Source organism: Schistocerca serialis, chromosome 7 (assembly GCF_023864345.2).
Source record: "Schistocerca serialis cubense isolate TAMUIC-IGC-003099 chromosome 7, iqSchSeri2.2, whole genome shotgun sequence".
Taxonomy (NCBI): domain Eukaryota; kingdom Metazoa; phylum Arthropoda; class Insecta; order Orthoptera; family Acrididae; genus Schistocerca; species Schistocerca serialis.
In genome coordinates, this window is record NC_064644.1 from 178,197,957 (window position 1) to 178,215,487 (window position 17,531).

General features: G+C 41.2%; 1 protein-coding gene across 1 annotated transcript in view; it reads right to left on the minus strand.

The window, feature by feature from the left end:
* LOC126412693 (brachyurin-like) overlaps window positions 1–17,531 on the minus strand; it is a 72,966-nt gene that overhangs the window by 51,521 nt on the left and 3,914 nt on the right. The window contains exon 2 of the mRNA XM_050082404.1: window positions 1,121–1,193. Coding sequence (XP_049938361.1) covers window positions 1,121–1,193 — 73 coding nt within the window. The remainder of the gene's footprint in view (window positions 1–1,120; window positions 1,194–17,531) is intronic.

Sequence of the window (17,531 nt, forward strand, 5' to 3'; positions counted from 1 at the left end):
TTCTGTCTCTAAATACTGCTTTAACAGTTTTAAGGTGGTATCAAGCAGGCTAATTCCCCGGTAAGTTTCTAATACTTGTTTATCTTCCTTTTTATACACTGGAACTGTAATATTTGCTTTTCATTTTCTTGGTATTCTACCTTCGTTAATGTTATTGGTAAGCAAGGTATGAAGCTGTTGATATAATATCTCTCCCCGTATCTTATTAATTCATTATATATGCCATCTGGCCCTGAGACTGTTTTTTTGTAGTGCATATAAGGTCCAATGACAAATTTATTTTGTTATTTTCTGTTCTTTGGTGACTAATAGCAATTTCCACCTTTACGTTCTTATACTGTAATTTAAAATAATTTTCCCACTGCTTACGTTCTGTATCTGAATGTGTTGATTAAAATTCATCATTTGTGATCCATATAGGTCTCGTTCCATGCCTTTTGTTCACCGCTCCCAATAATCCTGTTTCATTTTTGGAACATCCGAGTTCACCCCATTATGAATGAACTTATACTCAGCATAATCTTAATGTCACGGTGTATCTATTACTTGTTTCTGTTGTCGGATTGCTTCCATGGCGCCCCAACATTATTTTCATGTAAAGAGGGGATTGTCACACACCTGTAAATGGTCTTTCTCTGTACAGTATGATTTCATTTTTTCAGTATTGCCATGCTGCAGTTGTTTCGAATAAATGGGGAACAAACCAAGCGTTCGACACGACAGACGTGAGGAAACGCCTTAAAACCGCACTCATGCCAGACGGTGTACTAGGCGAATCTTGGATGCGGCTTTGATCCGGGTTTGACCCATAACCCCACCTCTCCAGCTGTTACGTATATCAAGCAGTGATTTTGCTGAGTTTTCTACGGAGACAGCATTGTCTATGGTGAAGGCAATTTGCACTGCTCTTAGTGTTTAAGAGATGGTAGTAGGATGTACCCCGAGTCAAACATGTTCTTACTTCCCCATTTCAGCTACATACAGTGTTCTGATGAAACATAAATATGTATCCTGGACTGGGCATAAGAGGACAATCTCGTCTCTATTTCAGAGAGGCATCTATCTCTCCCCGGTATCACGCACAAGCTTACAATCTAGTATGTCAGTGTCTCGTACTTACCACCCTTGAGGGGTTTGACGGGCACTGAAACGTTGTTTCTCATGGGCTTGACGTCACTCCAGTTCACTGTAGCCTGCGAGAGACAAAAGGTCGTGGGTTAGCTTTGGCAGTTCACTGAAAAAAATCTTTCGATAACAGTAAACAGTATCACATGACATAGGATGAATATTGGTAAGTGATAAACATGTGAGGCTAGTTTAATATCTAGGGCGGACCATAATCAGCTGCCCGAACTGGCGCAATTGAAACTTGACGGTACATTAAAAATGTCTGTTCAGCAGTGGTTCGCAGCGTTCCAGAAAGGTTCCTATGAACCACGTCTTCACCGGCTGTGGTAGGTTACTGTTTTCATGCAAGTGTTTGAACATAGCCGTTTCTTCTCACTGAAAGATCGAGGATGGGTGCAGTGGCAAGAGGCTAGACTAGCGTTAGCGAGGGCGCTGTTCCAGATCCAGGTTTAAGTTTCCCATGGTTTACCAAAATCGCTTAGGCGAGACAGGCGCGAGCCGTTTCTCCTATGCGGGCAATGCAGATTTTCAAGGTGTTTAGCTCCCAGTTCTGAACAGACTATTAAAGATAGAATCCTGAAACTTGGAAAGGAGATGTCCAGCAATTATTGCTTTAATCTAGTGTAGAGCTCTGTTGATATTTGTTTAAAAAAACTGAGTTGAAATGTTAAGGAAATGAATCTTCTTCTTGAATCTGAATCAAAAGAAGTACACTTACAATGCCAAATGTGCACATGTTTATTTGTCGTCTTAAAGCAACCGTAGAAAATTTCAAGTTTCTGTAATACACAGTTATGGAAATAATAATAACATTAGGTCAAAAAAATTTAGTTTTGAAAAGATTTGATTTAAAATTTTATTTTGTATTGTTTAAAAATGTTTATAACAGTTTTTACAATTAATAGTTTCCTGCACCATATTCAGCATCATCTGAATCGTAGGCGTCTTCTATTATTCTTGGCTCTTCTTTGTTTTCTCACCTCTTCTGTACAATTTGGTGCACCAAGGTTTGCTTTACAAATTCTTGAAAAATCTTTATTTTGTAACGCCAGTCTTGTTTTCACCTGCATTGACTCCTAGTCAATATGATATGTTATCATTACAGCATAAAACAGCGTCTACAACATCAAATTTAAAAGTTTCATAGTGCGAAAACACTGTTTTCCGTAGACGATTCGAAATTACAAGCTCAAACTTTCATTGTGGTTTTGAGTTTTACAATGCAAGCACGTCTTGAGTAGATCACTATTAGCAAGGTCCTTAATTACAGGTTTCATTGTGCTCGTAACTGCTTGTGGTAAAGAGTGGTTACACTCATAATTTTCGCCAGAACATAGTGCTCGTTCATCTTTGCACAAATTTTCAGGGCCGTTTGGGTAGAGGCTGTGTTGTGGATCTTCATCACTTGATATCTTATGGGGGGAAAAAAATGCCCACGCACCTCTTCTCACACTTTTGAAATCATTAGTCCCTTCTTGTGGCGAACCCATACTAAGTATGCAGCTTGTTTATTTCAGAATTTGTGGGACATATTTTTCCTCAAAGTTGTTTCCAAATAAACAAAATAAACATATGTTCATCTGGTATCGACAAACGGCGTTCAGTTGTCACCTAGGTTACAGGGTGGGAAAACATTGAAATATAAACAAAGATTGGCGCTTGATATGTGACGTATTGGAAAAATGTCAATATCTCGGAAAAAATCATCAGTTTTGCTTGATAGAAGGTTCATTTTACAAACAAAGCTGCAAAGAGTTTGAAATGAGATTTTTTTTTTTTTTTTTTTTTTTTTTTTGAGCCGGTTTAGCACACGTCTCTCCTTTGCCAGGACGGTTCCTTTGAAAAGGACGCGGCTAGTTTTCTTCCCCACCCCCAGCAAGTACTCCGTCTCCAATGATCGCGTCGTCGACGGGTTGATAAACGCTAACCTTCCTTCCATTTTTTTACAGATAGCTTCTGGTTAGTTCTCTACGTACGTAATGTTAAAATAATGTGTATAGCACACAATGCATGCCTTTGTCGTTGATATTTCACCCATGTTTTCAGTAATATATTTTCGTTCCGCGTACTGTAGATGGCACACTCTGCAAAGATGTTTCTGTACTGAGCAATCGCTCATTGACGACATGGATTACGAACATAATGGGTACATCGCGAGCCACCGAGATATACGGGCCATGCTACGTCACACTAGTCGGCTTGTTCACAACACTTCGCGAACGCTCGGCACCGTGCAGGGTCCACGGGAAATCAGTATTTAATTGAAAAGGCATTCACTAAAGGTCTTGACATTGTCGTGTGCTATCGAGTACTTGCGTACAATTAAATATGCAATCAAGAGTTATTAAACTCGTCTTAAACAGTCACTCGCTCCCCGCCGGCGACGGCTGCTGGCGCTCGTAAGACGTGCAGTATCACGTGCTGTGACGTATATGCAACGGCCTGTCTTTCTCGTGGGCCTCGGGTGAAACACTGTGGCGAGCTGTAATGCTAGCCAATGAGAGGAGAACATGCCTCCTGGTTTCGCCGGGAACTGTCAATCCCATTCTGTCTGGAGCTTCCTGCAGGTGTTTCGAGCTGCAGAGCTACCGCTGTGGTTGAGTAACGGGTAAAGAAGAACTGAAGTCAAGTTTTTTCGATCATTCCCGGGTCTTGCCGAGGTTATAGTTTGCATGGCAAGGCTCGGCGTAATAATATTTGCAACATTTCCAGATATTTTACGTGTATTTATCCAATTTCAAATACAACGTTTGCCGTTCGATGAGATGGTCAGTTTCCGTGTCATGGTACAGATTCGGGTTCACATTAGTTCGTTCGAATACAAGGGCCGATGAATTCATTACACCCCCACCTAGTAAACTTTTTAAAGTGGACGAAATTCTTATTGTTTCAATCTGTCGTTCGCTGTGAGCTACTGTACCAGGTTTCAGTTATGCACGTCTGTATGCTTCACTGTAGCCATGACATGAATTAGACATCTCACCATATTATGCGAAATGGCGGAAAATATTAATGTAATTTAATGTGTGAGATACTGTGAAAATTCAGTGTGAGGTTAAATTAATGACGGTACGATGTATCGGGCAAAATGATGGTAAAAATTAACGTAATTTATGCTGTAACACACTATGACAACGCAGTGTGTGACTAAGTTAGTGAAGTTACGAAATATTATCCACAATTATGGTAAATAGTAACGAGAGGATCAGGGTGCGGCTATCTGTAAACAACAAATTAATGTTGTAATTACGTCAATATGAAACGTCCCCTTTGAACAATTTATATAACTGTGCTTAACCTGACACACAATATTTTTAGCGCAACGCAGCTACTGCAATACAGCAAGCGCCACTACTGCCAGCTAAATAAAAGATTCAAACTACTAAAGGCACTAACTACTGATAGGGATAGTTAGCAAATGAAAGATATTAATAGAGAACAAACAATGTATTTACCTTAATATCATCACAAGTCATAATATATATATCAGTTCATGACAAATTGCAAAGTTCCGCCATCTCTCTCCCCACATCCACCACTGCTGGCGGCTCACCTCCAACTGCGCAACGCTACGCGCTGTTCACATCCAGCTGCCGCTGCCCAACACTACAATGGCAGACAACAATGCAAACTAGCCACAGACTGCACACAGCACAGCCAGTGATTGTCATACAGAGGTGGCGTTACCAATAAAAAACCTAAACAGCCCACTTACATAGAGAAAACATAAACAGCCTACTTACATAGAGAAAACATAAACAGCCTACTTACATAGAGAAAACATAAACAGCCTACTTACATAGCCCCCATGCTCCCCACAAAAATTTTTACAAATGGTGTTGGGCACTGGCCAATACAGATTTGACAAAAATTTTTCACAATTACAGTAACAAAGATATAAAATGCACACACCTATTAATATTATGTTGGTCAAAAGATCAAAATTTCTCACAGTCCATAAAGACAGTCCACATTGTTCATCACAGTAAAAATGCAGAGTTTTTCTCAAAGTCCAAGCAGTAAAAGAAAATGCACATAGAAGTAGTGGATTTCCATGCAGTCTTGAAGAAGTAGTGTTGTCCTTCCAATGGAAAGACAGTGCTGACTCTCGACATGCATACAGGTAATGGGCCACAACAGAGCAAACCCACAGCAGAGTCATTCGAAGTTTGGAAGAATATTGGTAGGTAGGTCATCACAGAGCAGACCCACCGTAGTCCTGGTAGAGATTACGATATTGGTGGGCCACCAGAGGTGCAGACCCACTGCAGTCCTTGTAGAAATAATGGTATTGATGGATCATCCAAGATGTAGACCCACTGTAGTCCTTGAAGAGATGGCCAGCAGCCATCTGTTGTGACTGTGCAGGTGCACAATCACCATTGAAGAGTCTTGCGGATAATATAGCAAGTCCATAAACCACCACTTGTGCACTCACAAAGTTTTTGAAATTGTCCTTAGAACCAGCAATGCTGTTATCCAGTCCCTTGCTGAGTTATTAACACACGTGCAAACACTAACAGTCCCTACTTCTCACATATTGTCCACATACTATGACCAACAGAAACGTGTGCAGTGAAATGTAACTAACAAGTTAATAATGTCATGAACTGGTGACAATTACAATTTTATAACATAAGAATACAATTACAAAGGTACAAAATACATCATTAAAAACGTAATAATACAGATAACATTTGTAGTACAGGCTTTACAAAAGAATAGAAATAAACATATACATCAGTGTTACAAAAATAGTGACATAAGTACATACAAAAATAATGAGAATAGTTTTCGAAACATTAATTTCACACATGAACATTGAAACAGAACAGAATTGTAAACAACTTTACAAAGAAAATAACATATTATTAATTCAACTTATATTAGAGGATAACAGTATTCCTCCTCATAGTGAATATAGCTTAGTATTAGAAGAGAAAAGAAATTCTATGAAACATATGTAAGTAGGCTGTTTATGTTTTCTCTATGTAAGTAGGCTGTTTATGTTTTCTCTATGTAAGTAGGCTGTTTATGTTTTCTCTATGTAAGTGGGCTGTTTAGGTTTTTTATTGGTAACGCCACCTCTGTATGACAATCACTGGCTGTGCTGTGTGCAGTCTGTGGCTAGTTTGCATTGTTGTCTGCCATTGTAGTGTTGGGCAGCGGCAGCTGGATGTGAACAGCGCGTAGCGTTGCGCAGTTGGAGGTGAGCCGCCAGCAGTGGTGGATGTGGGGAGAGAGATGGCGGAACTTTGCAATTTGTCATGAACTGATATATATATTATGACTTGTGATGATATTAAGGTAAATACATTGTTTGTTCTCTATTAATATCTTTCATTTGCTAACTATCCCTATCAGTAGTTAGTGCCTTTAGTAGTTTGAATCTTTTATTTAGCTGGCAGTAGTGGCGCTTGCTGTATTGCAGTAGCTGCGTTGCGCTAAAAATATTGTGTGTCAGGTTAAGCACAGTTATATAAATTGTTCAAAGGGGACGTTTCATTGTGTCTAACTTTTGAAGATTTTGTCCCATTTGTTTCTGATTTTGTTCAAGCGTTGTGTCTAACTTTTGTAGCCTTTGTCCCATTTGTTGCATTAACTGTAATAACAATGCACTGGTGTCTGAAACATGTTCCTCAGTGCTTTTCGGCAGTGAATTTGCACCGGCAACATTCACATTTTGACAAGCGGAAAACGTGTCTTGACTCATTTGAGAAAACGGTGAGGACGTAAAACCTGAATCTACAGTGTTTGCAAAATTGTGTCCTATCATTTCGGATTCCTGAGGCGAGCTGTTGCCGACCGATCGATCGATAATGCTTCCCTCTTCACTAATTGTTTCACTGTCCACGCCATTGTTTGCCGCCTGCTCCATTTCCCTATGAACAGTTACCAAATTACTACTTTGAACATCAGTTAATTCATTACTCGGTGGCGCTAACACACTGCTTTCATTTTCACTGTCATTTCTCAGTTTACTTTGGAGCCTAGTATTACGTTTTTCACACGCCATTATTGTCACAGTATTTCACACGACAACACAGAAAAACACAATTTGAAGATCAAAAATAAGAGAACACATTAACATAGCACTGAAAATAATATCTAGTTAATTGCAAGCGCAGCTGCGAAATACTTGGTGCAAATCTACATGCATGCCACAACTGTTTTACTGTACAACAATGAAAGACTGCAACTACAAAGGAGATTCTCTCTATGATTACGCGCTACCAATAAACAAAATCTACACTAATTACACAAACTACAACAAAAATCAGAAGATTCCAGTGAGGTATCCTAGGCTAAGGGTCGCCATATGAAACGTCCCCTTTGAACAATTTATATAACTGTGCTTAACCTGACACACAATATTTTTAGCGCAACGCAGCTACTGCAATACAGCAAGCGCCACTACTGCCAGCTAAATAAAAGATTCAAACTACTAAAGGCACTAACTACTGATAGGGATAGTTAGCAAATGAAAGATATTAATAGAGAACAAACAATGTATTTACCTTAATATCATCACAAGTCATAATATATATATCAGTTCATGACAAATTGCAAAGTTCCGCCATCTCTCTCCCCACATCCACCACTGCTGGCGGCTCACCTCCAACTGCGCAACGCTACGCGCTGTTCACATCCAGCTGCCGCTGCCCAACACTACAATGGCAGACAACAATGCAAACTAGCCACAGACTGCACACAGCACAGCCAGTGATTGTCATACAGAGGTGGCGTTACCAATAAAAAACCTAAACAGCCCACTTACATAGAGAAAACATAAACAGCCTACTTACATAGAGAAAACATAAACAGCCTACTTACATAGAGAAAACATAAACAGCCTACTTACAAATACCACACCACCATGCGTACAGAAAAAAATTACATCCACTGTATCCTTCGTCGTGGGGCATCTGTCACACACACACACACACACACACACACACACACACACACACACAAAGTAGTGTGTGTTTACATCCGTGCTTAGATGGTATGTCTGAAAGTACTGCCATCTTGAATCTTTACCCTTTGCTACCGAAACGAATCATCGACTAAACTATATTTGACCTATGGGGGTCTAATGCAAAATACTATCTGTCTATAATTTTAATTATTTAATATGGAATTACGCAGTTTGTGTGCTTGTGTAAAATAATGTATTCTGAGACGTTTGTTACAACTACAGATAATCGCAGGATTAAGTAAGAATGGACGGTCGAAGTCTAGATTGTTCGTATTATTTTATAAAAAAGTATGTATTTTAGTTCTACTTAAAAAGATATGACAGTCACCCATACATAATGATGATACTCCATGCTAGGATAATATTATCACATTCTTCCCTACAGTTGTCATCTTGAGAGGAGCATCTCGTATTTTTTGTAGGCTTCAGAATTTATAATATAACAAATATACATCGCTAAGTATGCGTGTTTGGTGTGCAGAGTAGCACTACACACACAAACAAAACACATGCATGTTGCTTGTTGTTGCTGGATCCACGCTCTCCATCCCATGTCCCTGGGGTGTCCATGCAGCACACACAGACTGGTGTAACTGGATTAACAGTTCAATCACATTTCCAAGGTATGACCAGAAGATAACAAGATGGGAAGTGTTGTCATGACATCTAACCAACAGTTTTTGCTTTAGTATGAATAATCATCAGTGTAAAGCAATTTTGCTATTAGTGGACTTTCTGATAATGTCGCTTTACTAAAACGCATTGTTCGTTCAATAAGTTTACGGGTACTGACACGGACTGATCTGGGATCTAAGCCGGCATCTTTCAGATAATTACAGTAAATACTGTTGACTTGTGTTGATGTACTCACATTCCGGATAATGAAGACCGATAATTGGTTACGAAATTGTGCTGTATATGTCTGTATTTTCTTATTTAACCTGGAAACCGATTACAGGAACTAACAAACAGCAATGCTGACATTTCTGCTTTAGACTATAACTTGGTGCTATTTTATATTGTACTACTTGGCAGTCTTTCGTTATAAGTAAATAATATTTCAAAATCAGTATGGGCACAATATCTGCCCAAAGGTTTTTTGCTTGCGTTAAGGACATGGAAAATTCTAGGGACAGTAAATCTGAGAATGCGAAGAACAGCTATACATCTCTCGAAGCCTAACTGTCTTGAAGGCAAATATTTAGGTACCTAAAAGTCAATGTGTCAAGCATACATAGACATCTACCTATGAAACTTTTTAGAGTCTGTGCGGTTTCAATAAACGTTTATTTATGGTAGTAATTGGGGATACGTAATTAAGATTAATATAGACTATATTCTGGTGAGTTGCTGCTTATTGGCGTCAGGTCCATATTCTCTACTGTGGTTTGTGTCTCTTGATCGGCGGTAGTGTCCTGCTCCCTGCTACATATCTACTATGTGTTGGCGAGAGAGATTTCTCACTAGCTCTCTCTTTGGAGCAGCGTAGATGGGAAGCAGCGATATATGTGTGACTTCACATCAGAATTCTATCTTTAAAATAAAAAAAATGCGCTTCCTGTCCTAGACCTTTCTGTGATGAAATTTTATGTACTTTTATCACCAATCAGCCGAGAAGTTCGTGTGGTAATAAGAACACCTCTTCCAAAAGAGTGGTTTATTTGTGCTGCCTTAATATGCAGACGATTTTTTTACTTTAATAGAGGTAGAGCACAGGGAAAGTGGATATGAGCTAGTTCACACAATCCATTATTACAAATTACCTGTCTGATACGCAGAACAGTATGTACTTCAAACCGGAAGTGATGTCGCCCATCTGGACTGATCTCATCTATAATTATCACATGCATACCACAGTTTTAACTGATTCGGATTCAGAGGTGTTTTGGTCAAGGAAAAATAACCATTTACCAGTCATAAGCGTAATAATTCTCGAGAGGGGACGTGTGATTGATTTCGTGATTCTCATCGTATGGTGGAAGAAAAACCCATTGGGAGATCAAAGTTCATCGAATTTAAGGATGGACAGCAGACTGACTTGCAAGATTAGATTGAAGTTTGCATCTGTATTTCTAACTTAAGGAACCACCATCTGTGGATAATAAGTTTCTCATGATCATAACGGCATTTCTGGGCATTACTACAAAAATAAATAAATAAAATAAAAATAGAACACATAATGCCACTACGGACAAAAATCTCGTGGTGTGACTGGTTCATTCGTGATGTCGATTTGTGTTGTAAGGTGCTGTTGTAATGCTGTAACAGATGGTGTTATATCTGCAATCACAATGCCTTGCGAATGTCAATATTGTCATAAAATGTCCATGACTACTCATTATGATCAGTCTAATCTATAATTATTTATCACTTATACTTTTGGGGAAATGATTCGACGCATTTTTCAATGTGCGTTACGTAAAAATGTCACGTTACGTAAACTGCTCGTCAGCCTGAGACATATACCAGGTTGCACAAATAGATATGGTTTACACACTGATGGGGAAAACCCCAACACCAAGTAACGTTGTGCGAGACAAACGAAAGTTGGCTGGCGTATTTCTACATTTGAAAGATGACGTCTGTTCAGAATTCGGCCAGTAACATAAGAGTGGCGCTAATAACGCCACTATGAGGATGCAGATCAGGTTTTCTCTAAATACGCGCTTTAACAGTCGCGTTATTTACCTTTGAACTGGACGTAGAGTTGTCTGTCAAGTATGCCTTTAAAACAATGACACCGTTATCAGCGCCTCACTGAGTTTGAAGCAGGTCGTGTAATAGGGCTACGAGAAGCTGGATGTTCCTTCTGCAGAAAGACTTGTCAGGAACGTAGCGTCTGTATGACTGCAGGCAGCGGTGATCATGAGAATGTAGGCCGCAAAAAGGCCGGGCTTCGGACGGCCCCGTGGTACTATCGGGAAGGTTCAAAATGGTTCAAATGGCTCTGAGCACTATGCGACTTAACTTCTGAGGTCATCAGTCGCCTAGAACTTAGAACTACTTAAACCTAACTGACCTAAGGACATCACACACATCCATGCCCGAGGCGGGATTAGAACCTGCGACCGTAGCGGTCGCCCGGTTCCAGATATCGGGAAGGAAGACCATCGTGTTCGGTATACGGCTCTGAAACATAACACTGCATGTGCACCAGCAATTTGAGCAGCAGTTGGCACTACATTGAAACAATGAAATGTTACAAATCAGTTACTTGAAGAACAGCTCCGTGCCTGCGTTCCACTGGCCCCGAACCACCACCATTGCGACTTCGGTGGTGTCAAGCGATAGCTCATTAGAGGGCAGGGTGGAGCTCTATTGTGTTTTCTGATAAATACTGGTTCTGCCTCTGTGCCAGTGGTGGCCGTATGTTCGTTACGAGGAGTCCAGTTAAGGGCGTGCAACCAACCTGCCTGAGTGCAAGACACACCGGACCTACACATGGAGTTATACTCTGCAGTGCTATTTCGTATGACAGGAGCACACTCGTAGTTATCCCACCAAACTGACAGAAAACTGTACGTCATTCTGGTGGTGATTTGACGTGCTGTGCTGCCATTCATGAACAGCATTCCATGGGGTGTTTTCCAACAGGATAAAGCTCGCCCACATACTGCTGTTGTACCTCAACGTGCTCCACAGTGTGATATGTTGCCTTGGCCTGTTCAGTCACCAAATCTGTCTCCAATCGTGAATATATGGAATTTCAGTGGGAGACAACTGCAGCGTCGTCAACGACAAGTATTGACTGTCCCTGTATTGGTCGGCCAAATGCAACAGACACGGAATTTCATCACACAGACAGACATCCAGCACCTGCACGACACAATGCAAGGACGTTTGAACGCTGCTATTCAGCAGTCTGGCAGTTACACCGGTTATTAATGTACCGACATTTCGTATTTGCAATGGTTTTTCTCACACTTACATTAACCTGTGAACTTGCAACGTTAATCACTTAAATATGTTACCCAGACAAATGTGTTCCCAATATTTCATTACCCTACATTCTTTCTTGGTGTTGGAATTTTTTTCCGTCAGTGTAATTATGTTAAACATATTTCCCTGAATCAAATTACCAAGCAGATTGCTAGCTATAAGAGGAAATCATCCCATGCAAGTATTATAGACAGTTTCCAAACGAATTGTCGTATTTATAACCTTAGAGGAGAATGAAAAAGAGATTTAGTAATATCCTATCTACTGACTTACGAAGGCAGATCAGGCCCTGAACTTGATTTGTACATCTTCAGTGACAGTGTCGTAGATGTGGCGGTATCGGAGCTCTAATGGTATATGAGAGAGAACCAGTGGAGAGGAGGGTTAGTGTTAAAATCTTATCGTCCAGTATTTTACACCTCGTGATTTTCTTGCATCGAGTACATATAGGAATGCATTTGTTACTAAATAATGCATTTCGTTTTACACAGGATGCTGTCGTATTTTTTTTACTAAGTCTGTATGGGTAAATCCAGCAGCTCAAAGATGCGCTCAACGGCGTACGTGAACCATGTGTTGAAATTAATTTTTAAGGTAACCTTCATACAGCGTTCGGTGACTGATTTGGAGAGCACACAAGATCTCTGTCTCAGTGAGTGGCTCCTCTAGCAGGCGGCCATCTTAAGAGGTGGTATGAGTTATCTAGCGAAGGCTGGTTCGCGCCGGTGAATGGAATTCTGGACCATTAATATTACACACAGATTGGTGATCCCCTGTCATCAGTTTGCGTAGCACATTTTTCACCAGTTACTGACAGCCAATGCGTAAGTTGCTCGAACTGTCCAGGGGTGTACTGCCGGTCCATAGTGGACCGGCAATACACCCGTGGACAGTTCGAGCAAGAAATACGCCGCGAGAAACTGAAGAATCACAATGCGTTAGTGTTCGAGGCTGAGCTGGGTCTTCTACGCTAGCTAGACGGTTAATGTATAAGAGGTGTGTGAGAAAGTAATGAACTGAAAACACCGCGTGCGATCTGGCAACACTGTGTTCTACTTGTGTAGACTTGTGTGTTCTTCCATTCCAGGTGCTCAGACCGAGTTTTAACTCTGTAAGGCCACCACATGATTTCTGAGAGCACTGTCAGTGAAGTCATGTTTTTGTTGCGTCTTGCGAAAATGAAACAGTGGAATGCAGACCAACATTGTTCCATCAAGTTTTGTGTTAAACTTGGGGAATCCGCGAGTGTGACTTTTCAAAAGTTGAAACAGGCATTTGAGGAACATTCCTTATCAAGAGCACATGTTTTTTCACTGCCACAAATCATTTTTGGAAGGCTGAGAACACGTCGAAAACGAACCTCCCACAGGCAGACCTTCAACCTATAAAGCAGACGGAAACGTCGAACGTGTTGCGTCATTGTGCCCAAATGGTGCCCAAAGAACCTCACAACTGAGCAGAAGGACAATAGAAGAAACGTATGCTTTGATCTTCTTGATAAGATTGCCAATGACCACGAATGGCTCAGTCGTCTGATCACTGTTGATGAATACTTGATTTTTGAGTACGATCCTGAGACAGAGCGGCAAAATGAGTGGCACACTGAGACACTTCCTCGGCCGAAAAAAGCTCGAATGAGCAATTCAAAAATCAAAACAATGCTGATTTGCTTTTTTTCACGGTAGGGGTGTCGTGCACAAAGAATTTGTTCCTCCGGTAGAAGTTACCAACCAAGTGTTTTACAAAGATGTGCTTGAAAGTTCAGGAGAAGGGCTAATAGAGTGAGTCTGGACACTGCAGATAAGTGGATGTTCCATCATGACAACGCCCCATGTCGGAAAGCCACTTCCATGACGGAATTTTTGACTTCAGAAGTCATTCCCGTTGTTATACAGCCTCTCTATTTACCTTATCTGAATCTTTGTGACATTTTCCCGAAACTGAAAAATATCGTAAAAGGACGTCATTTTGGAACTGGAGAAAATATTCAAAAGAATTGAGCGATATGGTTAAAGGCCCTATCAGTTGAAGCCTTTCAGCGCTGCTACCAATACTTAGAACGACGACACCGCTGGTGTACAGCTGCCGAAGGGGTTTAAAGGGGACAATGTTGTTGTCCAGAAAAAATAGAAACTTCGGTGGTTAAAAATTAGTTCATTTTCTCACACACCTCATATGGAGGGTATAGTGGGACTCTTGACTTCTCAGATAGTTGTCGACGTGGCAGGGAGTGCTGCGAGTCAGTGAAAGATGTGTCCGGCCCAGCAGTCGGCAAGAGGCATTTGTTTTATTTAATACCTTATGTGCTACTTAGGCAGGCATTTACGTGCTTCATATGAAAGTGGTCAGGGAAAAATAACGTAAGTAACGAAAGGTGTTTGTACAGTGAATACTAATAGTGCAGTGATAATGAAGACATGGTACTCAGCAAGTGGGCATTTATTGTTAGGTAATGCATTACGCAGTTTATTAAACATTCAGACGTCTCGTATGTGGTTGAGGTCATGCTTTGAAGTGCACACAGAAAACTTTGCGAGATCATTGTACTAGGTCTACAGCATTGTTTTAGCAGATTTTCTCAATTTCGAGGATTTATTGCGAAAAACTTTCAGATAATTTAAGATTCAAAGTACTGACCATGACTGGCCATTACTTTCTCCCATCTTTCGTGCAGCACACGAATCCCGCGGCGGTGGAAGTGCATGTCTTTTGAGGAGATGAATGAATCGATGTAATTTTGCACTTGTTCATTTGATCGGTAGTGCTGGACAGTCAGGCCGTGTGCAATTGATCGAAAAAGGCGGTAATTATGGAAAGAAATGTCTGGAGAATATGACGGGTGGGGTAGGACTTCCAATTTCAACGTCTTCAAGTATATTTTGACGGGTTTTGCGACGTGGGATAGAGTATTGTCATGCGTCTGTTGTGACTGTTTGTCTTCCAGTGCTCGCACAAGTGTATCATCTGTTTTCGATAACGATTTCCTGTCATTTTTTCCGTCGGTTTAGTAGCATCCAAAACCTTCTCCCTTCAACCGTTATGCCCGTCTTCGACAAAAAGATCACCGTTCATGAGGCGTTGAAGCCCATTCTCTGCACGTCCTGTCACTAAAAGGTGCGACACATAGGTCACAGCCAGCATTTATGAGCTTCGGCCGCAGATTTCTTCATCTTAAAGCAGACAATTAAACCTTCCCCCAAAAGACGAGAATTGGGCTCGTAAACTGACCTATTCAGTCGAGAATAACTTTATAATGCATTCACAAATCGACTAGTATTCTGATGGCGTTAAATTTACAAATGCCTAAGCTTATTGTATGACTCTTACAACCCACCACCTGCACCAACACTTGCCGCCACTGTCATCTATTGCAGAATGGCAGAAGCGATGTTGTAGACCTGATAATGCCAGTTTTTTAACACACACTATGACGTCACACATAAATAATAATAAAGGAGTTCAAAGTGGTTCAAATGGCTCTAAGCACTATGGGACTTAACATCTGAGGTCATCAGTCCCCTAGACTTAGAACTACTTAAACCTAACTAACCTAAGGACACCACACACATACATGCACGAGGCAAGTTTCGAACCTGCGACCGTAGCAGCAGCGCGGTTCCGGACTGAAGCGCCAGGAACCGCTCGGCCACAGCAGCCGGCAATAAAGGAGTGATGTAACAAGAGTTTATTTGTTTAAATATCGTTTTGTGGGGGGTGAATTGTAATTACGTATCTTTTTATATTGCTGGGAGCGATGGCTGATCCCGGTGTTGTTGATAGGCCACAGCATAAAAAATGGGATCATTTGGGGCAGGTGGGGATAACTTCTTTGTTGTTGTCAAAGGAAGCGCTAGACGCTGAAACTGTTAGCAACGCGTATTTGCAAAGTTGCCCACAGATTTCCACCGGTAACCATGTGACGTTGGTGGGTTACTGGTTTGTAGGGGAGAGATGACCCCTCCCTTAATGTTCGATTTCGTAGCAGTGTCGTCTGTGCCAGCCATTAGGTCGGTCGCATCAGAGGCGGTTACACATACATATTGTTTAAACAATGCAAATTTCTCTACCATTCCGGGGGAGTTGGTCTGGCGCAGTAGTGACTGCTCATGTGGAGCTCTGTCGCTCGCGGCCGATTAAGAAGTTACATTACCTGCAGGCATCCCAATTGGTGCATCCAACCCGCATTATTAAGCAAAAGCAGGGTCGATTTCCAGGTAATCCAGGTTTGTATTTGTAGCAGTGCGCTAATTGTTATACGAGGGTTGCTTTTTAAGTAAGGGCCGTTTTTATTTTTTAAAAAAGATACAAATACTTTCGTAAAAAAAAACTTTTATTTTCTGATTCTACACACTTTTACCTATTTTTCTACATAGTTGCCTTGTTTATTTAAGCACTTGTCATACCGTACAACTAAGTTTTTAATTCCCTCTTCAAAGAATTCGGCCGCCTGCTCCGACAGCCAAGAGTTCACGGCCGCTTTCACTTCATCATGGTCATTGAAGCGCTGCCCGCCAAGATGGTGTTTCAGGTACCGGAAAAGGTGAAAATCGCTAGGAGCAAGGTCGGGGCTGTATGGTGCATGGTCCAAAACTTCCCAGCCAAAAGAATAAATCAAATCCCGAGTCTTTTGAGAGGTGGGAGGCCTAGCGTTATCGTGCAGGAGCAAAACTCCATTTGTCAGATTGCCGCGCCTTTTGTTTTGAATTGTTCTGCGGAGCTTCTTTAGAGTTGCACAGTAGGCATCTTAGTTGATTGTCGTTCCTCGTGGCATAAAGTCCACTAGCAAAACACCGCGCCGGTCCCAGAACACAGTTGCCATAATCTTGCGCTTGGACAGCGTCTGTTTGGCTTTGACCTCGACGGGTGAGGTTGTGTGTCGCCATTCCATCGATTGTCGCTTGCTTTCGGGAGTGATATGCGATACCCATGTTTCATCTCCAGTGACAATTTGACTCAACATGTCATCCCTTTCTTCCTCGTAACGAATCAAAAAGTCCAATGAAGTGGCAAATCTCTTCCTTTTGTGGTCCTCTGTGAGGAGTCTGGGTACCCACCGAGAACACAGTTTCTTAAAGTTTAGGTTTTCAGACACAATTTTGTACAAAACCGATCTTGAAACTTGTGGAAATTCCAAAGAAAGAGTGGAAATTGTGAATCTTCTGTCCTCACGAATCTTTGTTCCGACTGCAGCCACCAAATCATCAGTGATCACAGAGGGCCGGCCTGAGCGTTCTTCGTCATGGACGTTTTGACGGCCATTTTTAAACTCTCTAACCCATTGACGCCACTCATTGCATTCAAGCCATAAACTTCTGTTAACTGACGAATTTCTGCAGCTGATAGGCTTCTCGCGGTCAAAAAACGTATCACTGACCGTATCTCACACGCGGCGGGTGATTCAATAATCGTAAACATTATAAAGTAGCACAGCGATGCGTACACGTCAGCTACAGAGCTGCAACTTGCATCAGTGTGAACGGGAAGG